This window comes from Peromyscus leucopus, chromosome 7 (genome assembly GCF_004664715.2).
Source record: "Peromyscus leucopus breed LL Stock chromosome 7, UCI_PerLeu_2.1, whole genome shotgun sequence".
NCBI classification, from domain to species: Eukaryota; Metazoa; Chordata; class Mammalia; order Rodentia; family Cricetidae; genus Peromyscus; species Peromyscus leucopus.
In genome coordinates, this window is record NC_051069.1 from 95,221,309 (window position 1) to 95,237,025 (window position 15,717).

The 15,717-nt window shown below is 57.6% G+C and overlaps 2 protein-coding genes across 3 annotated transcripts; one reads left to right on the top strand and one right to left on the bottom strand.

Annotated features, from left to right (window-relative positions):
* Positions 1–312: 312 nt before the first annotated feature.
* Pcbp4 (poly(rC) binding protein 4) lies at positions 313–10,192 on the top strand. 2 transcript variants are annotated; one of them, XM_028895300.2, is made up of 13 exons: positions 313–518; positions 6,447–6,591; positions 6,725–6,748; positions 6,847–6,879; positions 7,100–7,216; positions 7,443–7,574; positions 7,699–7,827; positions 8,086–8,160; positions 8,334–8,378; positions 8,455–8,518; positions 8,626–8,678; positions 8,764–8,933; positions 9,516–10,192. In XM_028895300.2, the coding sequence occupies exons 2-13, from the start codon at positions 6,511–6,513 to the stop codon at positions 9,580–9,582; spliced, it is 990 nt and encodes a 329-aa protein (XP_028751133.1). In that variant the 5' UTR covers positions 313–518; positions 6,447–6,510; the 3' UTR covers positions 9,583–10,192. The 2 variants fall into 2 exon arrangements, with proteins under 2 accessions (XP_028751133.1, XP_028751131.1); XM_028895298.2 differs by having other exon boundaries at positions 334–518; positions 9,319–10,192.
* Positions 10,193–10,291: 99 nt separating this feature from the next.
* On the bottom strand, positions 10,292–12,697 carry Gpr62 (G protein-coupled receptor 62). Its single transcript, XM_028895301.2, has one exon. The coding sequence runs from the start codon at positions 11,901–11,903 to the stop codon at positions 10,845–10,847; it is 1,059 nt and encodes a 352-aa protein (XP_028751134.1). The 5' UTR covers positions 11,904–12,697; the 3' UTR covers positions 10,292–10,844.
* Positions 12,698–15,717: the final 3,020 nt, after the last annotated feature.

Consider the following 15,717-nt stretch of genomic DNA (forward strand, 5'->3'; position numbering starts at 1 on the left):
GGGAGGCGCGGCCCGGGCTGAGACGAAGGCTGCGGGATGCTGAGCAGAAGCGCTGGGCGGGAAGGATGGGCCCAGTGAGAGCCGCCCTGGGAGGATGCCGAGGCCTGGTGAGCCGCAGGGGAAGGGTCGGTCGCTCCCTCCCGGAAGCGGCGGCCGCTCGGGACGCCGGACGGCGGCGCGGAGCGGGCGGGGCCGCGGGGCGGGGCGGGCGGGGCGGGCGGCTGCGGCACTGGGGCTGCTGGGGCGGGCCCGCCGCCGCGCTGTAATCGGATCCGGGAGGGGCGGGGCGGGGCCGGGCCAGGCGGGCCGGGGGGTGGGGGTGGGGGGCGCGGAGCCGGGCTCCGGGCCGGCCGGGCTCCGCGCCTGTCAAACCCCTCATTGTTCGCAGCTGATGTCACTCGCAGTTGTGAGCGGCCGCCTTTCCCGGGGACAATGTGGGACTGAGCGGCCCAGCCGCCGCGCCGCCGCCGCTGCCGCCGCCGCCACCGCCGCTGCCGCCGCAGAACAGCCCCAGCGAGGTAAGGCGCGGGCCGGGCGGGGCACCGCGGGGCCATGAAGTTTGGGGGTTCGCTGGGGTGGGGGCGGGGAACCCGCGCCGTTGTGCACCGACCGTGGTCCTGGGGGGCACTGCGAGGAACACGGTTCCTGTCCAATACGGCTGCGGCCTGCACAGGTGGGGGGCGTTGGTTTTCCAGGGGAACACCCCACTTCAGGGAGGGGTTTCTTGGACCTTAGGTACCAGGTTTGAGGCTCCCATCCTATTCGCTGTTTCTGTCCTTTGAGCTTGCTCTTCGTTCTGGACCTCATGCCCTAGGTTGGGGTTCTCGACTTCGTCTCTGTTCTCCTTTGCCATTCTTTGCAGCTCCTGGCTCACACACACCCCTTCCCATTCTCCGCAGTCCTTGGAGGAGCCAGACACAGACCTCCAGGCCACGAGCACTAAGTGGTCCCTCATTCCCTGGGGCTCTTCCTCTCCAGCTCTGACCTAGCTTCTTGGCCTGGGTACTGTGGTGGGGTGGGGGGGTGAAGGGGCTCTGCCCCTTCCTTCAGCCTGGCCCTCATGCATGCCTGGTCAGGAGAGGGAGGTGCCCACCTCCTCACTCTCCTAAACCAGGCCCGCCATCTTGAGACCTGTGGCACCCAGGGCCCCGCCCCACCCTGGCACCCAAGGGAATGGTCCCCAAGGGGATGTCCCTTGATCCATTCACACCCCTTCCCTCAGAATGTGTGGTTGTGGCTCCCCACCAAGCCCGGATGGTTGCCTTCTTGCGGGACCAACAAGGCATGTGTCCCCAGGGGCCCTTCTTCCTCTTGTAAAGCGCTCTTAGACCCCAGGCATTGGTCAGGAGTTGATCTCTGGCTCTCGCTGTTCAGTGGGGTCACCCTGGTGGCCTCAGGGCCAGCACGGGGGAGGGGTCTATTGTTTCTCCATTTGAGGATATTATCCCTCTAGGTCCTGGAACCCCCTCAACTTTCAAAGCACCCCTATCCCAGCCCCCACCCCCTAGCCTTCATCAGCATGCAGGCTCAGGCTGCCCAAACACAAGGGGATTGTTCTCTTTGCATGCTCAGGGTGGGGGGCTGGGAGCGAGCGGCCCACACACCCTGGCAGGCCCAGGCCGCAGAGAGGCTGGCCTGCCCCACCCTGTGTCCCCAGACAGGCTCTGTCCACCCTCCTACTCCCATCACTGCCCTCCTCCAGCCTCCATCACCATGACCTAGCTCTGGAAGGAAAGGGCTCCGAGCTGTACAGGTGGGCCCATGGTTCTCCTGGCCTGCCTGGCGCCTCCGATGCAGTCCTAAACGACTCCCCTCCTCCCTAGGCCTCAGGTTCGGCTCTTGATTGGTGATCCTTGTCTAGTTGTGATTGGCTGAACCCACCTTGACGCTGTGAAACCTATCTCGCACTACAGCGTTTCTACCAGCTCCTCTTCCTGCTAGGGGACCCACTCAGAACTCTCAAATTCCTCACTTCAGCAACATGCCCAGGGAGCCCCTGGGCCTGCAAACCAGCAGGAACAGGCTGGGATGCTGAGCCGGAACTTGGAATTCTGACCAGGCATGTCCTGATTCTGCCCATGTGCTTACAGCCCCAAGACTCTGAGGTGTGATGGTCTCTAATGTTCTGAGGTCTGTGAGCCCTAACCACCCCCTCCCCAGGGCCAGGCAGGCCCTGTCTCAAATTTCCTATTCTTCTGTAGCAGAAAGACAGGCTCAGAAATGCCCACTGGGCCTTTTTGGACTTGTAGCCATCTTTGGGAAGCACAGAGGCCAGAGGAATTTCATCTGATTTGAAAGGTTGGAGGGCTCCATGGATGAGGAGGCATTTGAGAAGAATTTTGCCCGAGAGTGAAGGGGATAAGTATTTCAAGCCGGAATTGTCAGCCAGGCAAAGGCTCTGTCTGGAGCCTGGACGTTCTAGACCTATTTTGTGGCCTGGTGTGTATGAGGGATGGGATAGAGATGCAAGAAGAGGAGCTGGTATGGGCTGGACCACGGAGGCCTCCGTTGCTGGTGCATAGAAGTCAGGTTTTATCCCTTGGGTCCTGGGGATCCATGGATGGTTGTTCAATAGCAGAATGAGCATATGGTCTTGAGCATGAAGAATGGTATCTAGAAAGCCTTATCAACTTGGATAGACAGTAGCACTGAGCCTGCCTTGGAGTTCCTCAGCTGTGAAGACTCTTGAGCGGCTCTAAGGAGGGTATGTATAGCATTTCTGGCATCTACCAGTTTGTCAGCTTCTAACCCTTCTAGTTCCTCTTCCCTGGCACTTTACCAGACAGACTTGAATCAAGAAACTAGAGTCTACACCTGCTCCCCTAGTCTCTGTATCCATCCCCCCTCTCCACGCCGTCTCCTCCCTCTAAACTAGGGATGGTTGGCCATCCTGGGAGGCCGAAAGGCTGAGACTGGGCCCATGGGTCTGAGGATGCTGGACAGTTTTGTGGCAACCAGGCTAATCAACAAGAGTGAGCATGCCCAGAGTACGGGATGGACAAGGGAGCCAGGAGCCCTCAAGGCTGTCCACCCCCTCCCCAAGGCCCAGTGGCCACCCTCCTGCCACACCCTGCCACACTTGATGCTTAACCATTCCCCAGCATCATTGGGTGTGGCCAGCATGACTGTTTTTGGAGTGAGGATTGAAGGAGACTGCTTAGGAGTGTGCTAAGGTGGGCATGAGATATGGGGTGAAGGTGGAGGCTGGATTCCCCCAACCTTCTGCAGCCCAGGTGAGTCCACAGTCTCTAGTGGTCCAGACACATTGGGCAGTAGAGCAGAGGGAATCCCCCAAGGGGCGGGCCAGCCTACTTGGTTCAACTGGCCCCAGGAGCCTCCCCTTCCCTGGATTGTTCTTGCACTAGAACAAAGCCAGGGAGGACACTTGATCCCTGCATGGGGGGGGGGGAGCTGGCTAAGCCCCCGGCCCTTTGATTGGGCAGCTGTCATAGGAGAGAGACAGCTGGGGGGGAGGGGCAGGAAGGGGGCAGCCACCATCGCTTACACAGCTGTCACCCCCACCCCCAAACCCCTCCAGCCTGAGTGGCAGGAAGCCAGGTTCAGAAGGAGCAGGCACATGGCCTGGGGAGGGGGCCTGGGAAGCAAGAAGGAAGGCCCGGGGTCAGGGGATTGGTCTGAGTGTGGGATGTTCTTTCTGCCAGGGAGCTCTGCTGACCGGAGGGGGCTGGGCACCCTCAGAGGTGAGCTGGAGGTCAGTGTGGCATGATGTGTGGCTGCCACGTGGGTGGCCCAGCAGAGACCTGGGGCCCACCAGACTGAAGCAGCAAGATACTCCTTAAAAGCCCAGGGAGAGCAGGGCATCTGGTAATGAATGCCCAGTGTGGCTACGTATGCTTAGGCTCTGAGAGAAAGGCCTGGAGGAGGGTGAGGAGCCTCATTCTTTCCAGAAGATAGGAGAAACTCAACTGTCTCTCAGAACAGGGTCACAGAGATGCCAGCAGCTCTCCCTTACCCCGACTCGCCAAACAGTGCAGGTGGGTAAATCCGGATCCAGGCCAGGGAAGAGCTAGGTCAAGGTCACCTATTGAATTTGGGGCAGTGGGTCTCTGCTGCCAGTCCTAGGCGTCTTCATAGCAAGACTAACAGTTCCGCCCACGTTCCATTTTTCCTGGGGGTCACCAGAAGTGAGGAGATGAAAGGATGATTGCTTTCAGGTCTCCCACTGTTTATCACCCAATGAGAGTCCACGGAATTCTGGAGCTTAAGATTATACGTCCTCAGATAAACAGTCACTGTTCTCCTAACAGGATGAACATCCACTGGCCAGGCAGAGGCTCCCCGGGCCACCGAAGTCTAAACCCCACTTCAGAAAAGGCTAAAGGCTGAGACTAGATCACAGGTGGAGCCCGGTCCGGTCCTACAGTAGCTTGTTGCGCCCTGTTCTTCCCGCTACACCCTTTCTTTCTGTGACCTTGGGCAGGTTACAGACCCTCTATGTATTAGGTTCCCGTTCTGTGGAGCAAATTCATCTGCTACCGTCACTGGTGTGTCTGAGCACCCTCTCTAGCCTGGCTCTGAACTGAGCCCTGGGGACACAAGGAGAAGGTGGCAGCTTTGGCTCCTGTTCTAAGGGGCTCCCGGGCTTGGCTGTCCAGGGAGACAGAAAGTATGCACGTCATCACAGACGCTTTGATGGGGGAAGTGCAGGCAGCCAGGGGAATGTCCAGCAAGGGCAGCCAGCGTGAGGCTGGCCAGGATGCCCAAAGAACACAGGCCCCAAATCTACTGCTGGTCGCCGCCCGCCGGTGAGTCTGTGGCAGAACTCAAGCGGAAGAAGCGGGCACCCGGGAAAAAGCACTTAGGAACAAACCCCGCCATCCCGATTGTCCCCATTGCAAGGAGGAAAGGAGACTGCATTTTGGTACAGTGGCTCACTCAGGTATCCAAGAGAAAAGCGAGCTTGGGAATCCCTAACCACTCCATACCCAAACTCTGGCTGGCACAAGACATCCAGAGGAAGGCTTTGGGAGAGCTCTGAAACCTTGACTCTCATGTCCAGATAGGACAGAGGACCAGCAAAGGTGACCTGAGTCCTCCAAAGTACTCCCACTGGGGACCACTTATCCTTTGTCCCAACACCCTCCTAACAGGATTCCTATGGTTAGTGATGTCTGGGTCCAGACTCTCTGTTGGCACCAGTGGTTCCACTGCCTGTCCTCCTTGAGTTCTGGTCCCCAATGAGTTCACCACCAAGGCTGGGCCTTGGCGGGAGACAGCCGCTGCTGAAGGATTTCTGAGGAGGATTAAGGTTCGGGATTAAGTTGAGGCATGGAAAGGGGTCGGGTGGGGAGGGTTGGCGGCTAAACTAATCCCAGGAGCTAATCTCAGCTCAGCCTCGCTCCATGAGTTAATGGCCTTGACATTCCTGCAGCCCACCAAATCCTCCTCTTACCCATTACCCAGATCCTCTCTGATGTGTGTGGACATTTAGCCTCAGAGCCCCAGTTACATGTCTCTGGTTCTAGGTAGGGTAGTATGTGGCCAGTCTTCACACTTCTTACCGCTCTGTGCACAGGGCCCTTCTGAGAACTTAGGAAATGCGTCAGAGACACTGTAGAGAGAGCCTCCCTTTCCCCATGTCAGTGTTGAGTGGATCATGCCCAGAGCTGTCTGCAGTGACCCTCTCCTCTAATGACCCCGAAGTCCATGGGAGATCATCTCATGGGGCTCCATGCCCCAAACCTTTGCCAGGCTCTAGCCTCCTCCTTGGCCTCCTTTCCACCAGTGTTAAGTCAGTCAGCTAGCCCTGGCCTTTGGAAGCAGGTACCTTCTATTTAGAGTAAAGTTTTCTTTCTTTTTTTGAAACAGGGTCTCCCTACAGAGCCCAGGCTACCCTTGAATGAGAGCCTCCTGCCCTAGCCTGGGTGCATCCTGGTTTATAGGCATGTGCTGCTATGCCTGGTCCAGAGTAAACTTTCAACCTTAATTCCACAGTGGGGGCTCAGTCTACAAGGATCCTCCCTTCCAAGTGAAGGAGGAAGCTGTCTTATGGTTGCTCATAGCTGACCTCTCCATTAACGCCCCCTCCTCCCGTGCTGGTGCTCAGGCCTAGGATGGCATATGTTCTAGGAAGCATTCCACCACTGAGCTCTAATCTCCTGCCATCTTCTAATTCTTGGGAGGAAGGGAACAAGTCAGGGACATCGGGTATCTGTCATGTGTTTGTCTCATTTTTTAACTCATGAATTTGGAGGGTAGGATTCGGTAATTATTTTCTAGGTTGGGGCCCTAGAGGCTTAAATGACCAGGCTTACTCAGCCAAGAAGGTGCACCCAAATACACTGGTCAGAGGGACATTTAGAACTCAAGGCCCATGCTATTCCCTTCTCTTTGAGTTTGGGTGGCCTGGCTCTGGGGTCCCCGTGTAAGAGCAGTGGAAGGGTAACTAGGGCTCCTCTCAGACTCTTTTCTGCTGCCCTGTCCAGAGCCAGCTGAGCCACAGCGTGGACACACTCCCAGGCCACTGTGGCCCCAGCCCCGCCTGACAGGATGAGCAGTTCAGATGCGGGGCTGGAGGAGGAGCCAGAGCTTAGCATCACCCTCACGCTGCGGATGCTGATGCATGGGAAGGTGAGTGGGTGGAGTTGGCATGCCCAGTGATGGCACATGTCTGGTCTCAAGGCTGCCCTCCTGCCCGAGGGACAGGAGGAGCTGGGCCTGGGCCATTCATACCCATCTGAGTTCACTCTTGTTATCTCTGCAGGAGGTGGGCAGCATCATTGGGAAGGTAGGTGTCCGGTTCTGCTCTGTGTATTCCCCTCAACGTGAGCCTCAGCCCTGGTTAAGAGGTGACCACTTTAGGAATCTTGGTTTTGTCTCCCACAGAAGGGAGAGACTGTAAAGCGAATCCGGGAGCAGGTAAAGGTGGGGTCAGGGGAGGAGCCCAGGGCCCTGGTGTTGAGGGGAAGGGAGGTGGCCGTCCTTTGCCCTGAATCACTGCACCTGGGATAACGGAGTGCCCAGAAGAATGCCAGTTTCTAGTTTTGGCTGGGGCCTAGTGAGTGGGCCAGGCAGACAGATCCCTGGCACCGCGGTGGGGAAAGCCGCCTGCTGCCCAGTCCCTTGTGCACACCTGCAGAGCAGTGCCAGGATCACCATCTCCGAGGGCTCCTGCCCTGAGCGAATCACGACCATCACTGGATCGACAGCCGCCGTGTTCCATGCGGTCTCCATGATTGCCTTCAAGCTGGATGAGGTTTGTGCCTGCCTGGGGTGGGAGTCTGAGGGTGGCTGCCTGTGAGAAACCTGACCCTGTCTCCAGATAGTGGCTATGGGGGAGGGAAGGTCAAGTCCAAGGCCATGTTCTCTTGGAGGAGGTCTGGGGAGGAGGCACTCTCCTTATCCCTCTTCAGGAAAGGACTTGGGGGAGGCTAGGAGAGTCGCGGGGCGCACCTGGCCGACTCACTGTCCCTCTGTCCCAGGACCTCTGTGCAGCTCCTGCAAACGGTGGCAGTGTCTCCCGGCCTCCAGTGACCTTGCGCCTTGTCATCCCTGCCAGCCAGTGTGGATCACTGATTGGGAAGGCAGGTACCAAAATCAAGGAGATCCGAGAGGTGAGCGCATATCTTCTACCCGCCAATGGGAGAGGGAACTAGAGCTCTGGGGTGCTCTAGGACCTTGTGGCCTTTGTCTGGGCGCTTGGAGTCGACAGAAGTGGACACTGTTTTCTGTTTGTAGACTACGGGAGCCCAGGTACAGGTGGCAGGGGACCTGCTCCCCAATTCCACAGAGCGTGCTGTCACCGTCTCTGGGGTGCCTGACGCCATCATCCTGTGTGTGCGCCAGATCTGTGCTGTTATTCTGGAGGTGCTTCCCGGAGTGAGGGGCCTGGGGGAGGAGGGCAGTCAGGGGGAGGGCAGGAGAGGGTCCCAGGTGCTTGTCACCCTCAGATCTGATGGCTGTAATATCAGGTGGGGTGGAGCAGGCAGAGCCACAGCCATGGACTAATTATAAGCTTCGGGTACTCTGGGATACATCTCCATGGGAGCCGTGGGAATGCCTCAAGGCCATTGGGTTCTTGGGGAGGCCTGATCCTGACAAAGCTTCCCAATTTGTGCCTTCTAGTCCCCACCCAAAGGAGCCACTATCCCGTATCACCCAAGCCTCTCCCTAGGTACTGTCCTCCTCTCCGCCAACCAGGTGAGGAAGCACCAGGAGGGGCTCGAACCCTTACTGGAGAAGGGGGGGGGATCAAGATGGAGGAGGGAGTGGAATAAAGAGTTGGGGGGTCTGAGGAGGGTACGGGGAGTGATCTGGCCAAGCTATCCTGACCTGTCATAGCAGCTCCCTTTTCAACCACTTTGTCCCCACAGGGTTTCTCTGTCCAGGGTCAGTATGGGGCAGTGGCCCCTGCAGAGGTGAGTGACCCCCAGCCTGGGATACCCCTTCCTGAATTGCCCCCCCCCTAACCTCTGACCCTGTTCTCTGGCCCAGGTCACCAAGCTCCAGCAGCTCTCAGGCCATGCAGTTCCCTTCGCCTCACCCAGTGTGGTGCCAGGTAAGCAGTTTCTGCTAAAGGAGACGGGGAGCTGGGCATCCCTTGCAGTGGACGTGGGAGGCCCATGGAAAACACGAATCATGCTCAGTCCTTTTCTTCTGCCCCAGGACTGGATCCCAGCACACAGACCAGCTCGCAGGAGTTCCTGGTTCCCAACGATGTGAGCAGAAGGTGGGGGGCTGGAGGGTGGTGCAGGGATCCAGGGGCCTAGACCTTGCTCAGGGTTAAATTCTGCCTCCCCCTAGCTGATTGGCTGTGTGATCGGACGCCAGGGCAGCAAGATCAGCGAGATCCGGCAGATGTCAGGGGCACATATTAAGATTGGAAACCAAGCAGAGGGTGCTGGGGAGCGGCATGTGACCATCACTGGCTCACCGGTCTCCATTGCCCTGGCTCAGTACCTCATCACTGCCTGGTGAGCATGGGGTGGGCTGTGGAAGAACAGAGGTGGGGGGAAGGGGTAGCCTCCTGTCACTCGGGGCCAGTCCCCTGCTGCTCCTCGGCCCCCTTCCTTTCCCTGCAGTATTCTAAGTCGTTCACGTTGCCTCATTACTACTTCTGTATCCACCCCTCACGTCTGTCTTCCCATGGTGGTGTTTCCTGTTTCTCCTCTTAACCCAAGTTCTGTCTGCTTGTGTTTCCTGTCCTCCCTCCCTTTCTCCCTTTCCTATTCTTCCCCCCAAACACCCGCCCCATGCCATTGCTCTCCAATCTACTCCTCGCCTGTCTTTTGGCTAACCTCATGGCCCGTGTCTCACCCCTACCTTTCCTCCATGTCCCCTCTGTGTCCCTCTCTCCAGTCTAGAGACGGCCAAGTCTACCTCTGGGGGGACACCTGGCTCAGCCCCCGCAGACCTGCCCACCCCTTTCTCGCCACCCCTGACGGCCCTGCCCACAGCTCCCCCAGGCCTGCTGGGCACACCTTATGCCATCTCCCTCTCCAACTTCATCGGCCTCAAGCCCGTGCCCTTCCTGGCTCTACCACCTGCTTCCCCAGGGCCACCGCCGGGCTTGGCGGCCTACACTGCCAAGATGGCAGCGGCCAATGGGAGCAAGAAAGCTGAACGGCAGAAATTCTCCCCCTACTGAGGCCGGCTGAGGCCCAGGCAGGGGCAGGCAGGACCGCCGGCAGGGGCTGCCTCCACATCCTTCCTGCCCAAGGAGACTCTACCATGGGGTCTCAAGCGCCAGTAATGCCAGACGCATGGATGCACCCCCTACCCTGCCCTGTCTTTGGGTTCCTCCTCAGAGAGGGGACAGTTTCTGGCCCAGGTTTCTAGGAGCTATGGCAGCCCCAGAGCGGGGGGCTCCACCCCTTCAGACCTATGCTTGGATGCCGGGAATGTCCGGGGCCTCCCTAGTGCCCCGCCGTGGGAGGCCCCTCATGTCCTCCATCCCTTCGGGCTTTCAGCCTACTGCCCCCCGTGGGAATTGGAGGAGAGTGAGGGGTGGCTGGGGCCAAGCTTCTCTTCACCCCCTGCAGATCATGCTGCTTCCACTGATACCCTTTTGACTGGAATAGACTGGCTGGGCTTGTCGGGGGCAACCCAAAGAGAGGGCTCTGCCTGTAGCCGGGGGGAGCGGCCTGGGGCAGGGGCCCAGTTCTCAGCAGCAGATTCTCTGTACAGTTTTTTCAATCCCTGTTTTTGAATAAATATTCTCAGCGACCAGAAAGCCGTGAAATAATACTGGTGTTGGGGTGACAAAACTTCCAGGGACCGGGTGTAGCTGAAACCCCGCAGGACCCCAAACCATGAACCCACCAGTCCTGGTTGGTCCACCGCCCCTTCCACATGTCCGTTCTGGGATGAAATCGCAGGACCCTTTCATGGGTCACGTGTTCCGTCTCCCGCCTTTAGCACCAAACCATTTAAGTAATGACTTCGAGTCAAACTGTCCGACGTCTCCGTGGCACAGATGGCGGGGATATCTTCTGAACGTCTCTCCACTGCTGTGGCTGTAACCCAGACCCTGTCCCGCTTCGCTCATTCTTTGGCTGTGAGCTCTTAGGCCCCTCTTCTCTGTGACCGTGCCTGCATCTCTCCCCTCTGGGCCAGGGAGTAGCTATGAATTTAAAAAGCCTGCCCTGGGGAGGTCCTTAGGAAATGGGATACAGGATACAGATGGGAAAGACCGAGGCCCCGGGAAAGGAACACAGGTAGTATTCCTGTGTTCAGGAATCAGGAATCAGGTTCCTAAGACTGAGCACCACCCTCTCTCCGGTTTCAGAGCCAGCAGTCCGGGTACGGTGCCCGCCATAGCCTGTACAGGGGGGAGATGTGCCCCTCTGATCCCACCTTCCTTTCTCCAGCTCAGGAGAAATCTCTCAGGTGGCCTCTGACACACTCGAGCTCTGTCCTGCCAATTCTGGGGTCTGCTCTGGTGCCTCGGAAGGGCCTAGGGCAGGGTCCTTGCGCAGTCCCTGGAGGCGCTGAAGGAGTGTCCGCGGGTGCCAGGCCTGCGGCATGCGGACTTTCGGGGGCCGAGGCAGCGCCCGGCGAGTGAGGCGGCCCAGCGCCAAGCGCACAGGGCGCTGCAGCAGGCCATAGAGGAAGGGGTGAGCGGCGAAGGCGGAGTAGGCTACCCAGGTGACTGCCGCCTCGGCGGCTGCAGCGCGCGCCGCGGGCGCCAAGCACGCGCAGCCATAAGGCAGCCAGCAGGCTGCAAACTGGCCCACGGCCAGAGCTGGGGCCAGGGCCGCCTTGCCCCCGAGTAGACGTGGCCGGAGGGATGGCAAGAAGGAGAGGCGGCTGTCCAGAGAGTCGGAGCGGAGCCGGGTCCCTCGCGGGGGCCGGAGGGCGGCGCGCCGCGCCACCAGGAAGATGCTACCGTAGGCGGCCAGCAGCAGGAGGGCGGGCAGTGCGAAGGCCAGCAGCGCCCAGAGCGGCCGGAAGGGCCCGAGCCCCCCGGCCAGCACGGAGCAGCGAGCTGGAGCCGGAGGCGGCGCGGGAGGTGGCCCGAGCAAGGAGAGCGCGCCCAGGAGCGCGGCCGCCGCCCACACCGCGGTGAGCACTAGCGCCGGTGCCGGTCGCGCGCCTGGCCGCAGCGGGTGCACTATGAGACGGTAGCGCGCCAGTCCGAGCGCAGCCACGCCGAGCGTGCAGGCGGGGAGCAGAGCCGCCGAGAGGAAGCGGGCGGCGCGACACGATGAGGGGTCCAGGGGCACACTGCCCAGCCCGGGCGGCCCGGCCAGCAGGCCCAGAGGCATGATGGAGGCGGCTGCCAGCAGGTCCACAACGCACAGGTGCGCCAGGTAGAAGGCATCTTGCAGCCCGGGCGTGCGCAGCACCACCACGAGCAGCGTGCCGTTGCCCAGCACGGCCCCCACTTCTACGAGAACCGCCAGGATCAACCCCACCGAGCCCGCGAGTTCGGTGGCGCTCATCCCCGTGTTGTTAGCCGTCTGAGCGCTCAGGCTTCACTGGGGCTGCTGTAGGGAGAGCGAAATGGAGCCTCCAGCGCCAGGATTCCCATAACCTGTCCCGTGCTCCTCGGGGGGGCCCCTCACCTCGTAGGTTGCCCAGGAGGTGATTCCGATGCCCAGGCTGCCATCTTCTTCTGGGGTTTGGTGGGCCCTATGGATGGATGCAAGGCTGAGCCTGGCTGGGCTTTCTCCCCCTGCCCTAGCCCAGCTCCAGCAACTCAGCCTCTGCGGAGATGGTACCGGCTGTCACTCTGATGCTGCCCTTTGGAGACACACAGCTAGTAAGGGAGGGGCAGGGCCTGGCGCCAACCCCCTTGGTCCTAGCAGCTGCCAGCTGGAGACTGGAGGCTCTTCTGTGAAACTGCCCAAGGGTACAGCTTACTGAGCCTAGACCCTTCCCTGCCTTGTGCCTTGTGCGTGGGGGGGGGGGGGCGTAGGAAGGTAGAGAGGGAAACAGACAGACTTGGGGTAGTTAGGTCAGGCAGTACTTTTCTTGAGGAATCAGTCAGGAGAACTTTTAGGCTTGCTTGGACCCCCCGGAGTTTCTGAGGGAAGGAGAGAAAAATCTCAGGGCATGGCACCTAGTGGTTGCTCAGCCAATGTTATCTTGGCATCTATCTCACCTTGTAAATGTGAGGCCTTAGCAGAAAACGGATGCTTGGCTGATCTAGTACTGGGTGGTCTAGTGCTTTCACTGCTGGCAAACCAGTTGTCTTCTAAAAAGCACCCTGTGTGTGCATTAGGAAACGACCCCTTCCCAGCCTCAGGACTTGCAGCTTGAGTGAGTAAAGGTCTCTGAATAAAACTCAGTCCTGCTGGGTGGTGGTGCCTTTAATCCCACACGGCAGAGGCAGAGAGGTCTTTGTGAGTTTGAGGTCAGCCTGGTCTGCAAAGTGAGTTCCAGGACAGCCTGGGCTGTTTCATAGAAAAACCCTGTCTTGGAAAAAGCTAAACCAACCAACCAAACAAACGCAAAATGCTCAGTCCTGGCCAGTCAGTATGTATCATTCCTCCCCCTCCCCCCCAGGTAGGTGGCTCCAGGAAAACCCTGCAACTCCAGCAAAGCAGTGGGTCACATGCTCAGGTTACAGTCACCCAGTCCCATGGCAAAAACCTGCCTAGACACCGAGAACCTATCAGGTGTCTGAAGGGCCTTCTCCCTTGACCCAGACTTGAGTCTCCCTAGGACTTTGATTAACGGGCATCTCAAACATGTTGTGTCCTGAACAGAACCAGGACTCTTGAATGGCTCCTTGCAGAATCTTCTTGGAAAATTGCTTCTCATGATAGAGCTTCCTAACTTTCTAGCTTTCCTTTCTCCTACACCCATCCAATTCACCACCAAGATCCTGGGAATCCAGCCAGGCGGTGGAGACACATGCCTTTAATCCCAGCACTCTGGAGGCAGAGGCAGGTGGATCTGTGTGAGTTCCAGGCCAGCCTGGGCTACAGAGTGAGTTTCAGGACAGCCAGAGCTGTAACACAGAGAATCTCTGTCTTGAAAAACCAAAATAATCAATCAATCAATCAATCAATCAATCCTGGGGATCCACTTATTTCCTATCAGTCTCTCCTCCCTGCCACTGCTGCTGCCCACCCAGCACCCTCCTAACTGGTCTGGCCTTTGCTCCCGCACCTCAAGCTCCACATCTGATTTGCCCTTAGTTCCTTCTCCACTCTACCGACCTCTACCTGCTCTGTCTTCCCAGGCTTCTCTGGAGGGATGAATAGTCAGCCAATGGAAGTGAAATCAGCAGAACACTGGAGAGTGGGAGGTAGGAGGAAGCCAGGATGCTTTTCCCTCTGGCGCTTAGCCTGGCCCTCCGTGGAAGACAGCTTCTCACCCTGTACCTTTGAGCCTCCTCTGTGCTCTTGTGTCTGCAAGATGAACCTGGCCCCTTAGCTGTCTCCTCCCATCCCCCCCAGCCTCCGGGGTGGTGGGCTGTGATGGCTTCCTTGCTGTTGCTGGATCACCTCATCATCTCCTGCCTGTTCTTTCTCTGCATCCAGCTCCCCTGGTCTTCCATTATCTAGTGTAGTTCCTGTCTTGCTGGCTGGATTGTTCCAACTCGTTCCCTACAGTCCACTCGTAGCAGTGGCTAAAATGGACCCTTTTAAAAATAAATCAAATGGCGTCGTGAAACCTGTTCCTTTCCCTCCACGAGCTAGCCATTCCCAATGGGAGCTCTACTGTGCAGTGAGGTGGCCTCCATCAGCTGTCTTCTGCCCACCTCCCACCTCTTCTCCTCCTTCCTGCCCATCATACTTCCAGGCCCAGAAGTCATCTGCTCTTTGTGCCTCTCACCTGGCAAGCGCTCTCCAGGATCTTTGCATTGCTGCTCTCTCTGCTTGCCCATGACTTGCTTTCCTACGGTTTGCTTGTGTTTTATTATTTTTGAGGCAGGACCTAATGTAGTCTAGGCTGGACTCACACTCATCATGTGCTAAGGATGACCTTAAGTTTCTAATCCTACTGTTTTTATCCCCTGAGTGCTGGGATCGCAGGCATATGCTATCAGATCTAATTTTTCTTTTTCAAGACAGTTTCTCTGTGTAGTTTTGGTGCCTGTCCTGGATCTCGCTCTGTAGCCCAGGCTGGCCTCGAACTCACAGAGATCCACCTAGCTCTGCCTTCTGAGTGCTGGGATTAAAGGTATGTGCCACTGCCGCCTGGCAGATTTTTTTTTTATATAATTTATTTGATATTACTTCACATGCATTAGTGTGAGGGTGTTAGATCCCCTGGAACTGGAGTTACAGACAGTTGTGAGCTGCCATGTGAGTGCTGGGAATTGAACTCAGGTCCTCTGGAAGAGCAGTCAGTGCTCTTAACTGCTGGGCCATCTCTCTAGCCCCCCCCCCATCTATTTTTTGTTCTGTCATTTATTCACTTCGGTTTTCTACTCACAAGAGAGGCCCGCCTTGCCCATCTCTTCTAAAAGCATTCCAGCTTTGGCTCCCGTGAATCCTTTTACCCTGCTTTAGTTCTCTCGCAGGCACTTTGCGTCCCTGATATTCTGTTTCATGTGTATGCCCATGGTTATTTGAAGCCTCTTTTACTGGGATGAAAGAGAGGGGGCCTTGTCTGCCTCTTGCTTGGACCCATGCCTCCAAGGTCGTCACAAGAACAAGGTCAGTATCACTTCAGCTCTAGAGATCAGGCTCCAGCCTCTTGCTCTGACTCATTCCATGATGGAATTGATAGGTCAAATTTTCCATCATTCAGATGGGAAGGTTGGAGTCCAGAGAAGGGAGGCACGTGCTTCAGAGCACACAGCGGGAGCTCTGGTCGCCTGCTTCCTGGAGCTCGGTCCACATTGACACCCCTTTCCATTCACCTTGATGTGGGTTCTGGGGATCAAACTCAGGTTGCCAAGCTTCACATTAGGCAGCTCATACCATCTGTAACTCCAGTACCAGGGGATCTGATGCCCTCTTCTGGTCTCTGTGGGTACCAGGCACACAAGCAGTACAGAGACATACATGCAGGCAAGACAGCCATACACATAAACTATAAAGAGTCATTATATGAAGCAGCTCTCCTGCACTCTTCCGAATGTCAAAATGAGCTGGATGTGATGACACCCCCGCCCCCCATAACCCCAGCGCTTGGGAGGATGAAGTAGGAGGATCAAGAGTTCAAGGGCAGCCTGGGCTATATAGCAAGACCCCATCTCAAAAAAGAAAAAAAAAAGTCAAAGTTATAAAAAGAAAATGGTTGAGAACATTTCCTGAATAAAAAAGATACGACAGAAAGCAACATACAACCCACAGA

Excerpts from the sequence above, each read along its gene's own strand:
- Gpr62 (XM_028895301.2), bottom strand. The coding sequence starts at position 11,903 with ATGAGCGCCACCGAACTCGCGGGCTCGGTGGGGTTGATCCTGGCGGTT.
- Pcbp4 (XM_028895298.2), top strand. The coding sequence starts at position 6,511 with ATGAGCAGTTCAGATGCGGGGCTGGAGGAGGAGCCAGAGCTTAGCATC. Across the intron at positions 7,217-7,442 it reads TTGCCTTCAAGCTGGATGAG|GACCTCTGTGCAGCTCCTGC; the intron begins GTTTGTGCCTGC and ends CCTCTGTCCCAG. Across the intron at positions 8,519-8,625 it reads CTCACCCAGTGTGGTGCCAG|GACTGGATCCCAGCACACAG; the intron begins GTAAGCAGTTTC and ends CTTCTGCCCCAG.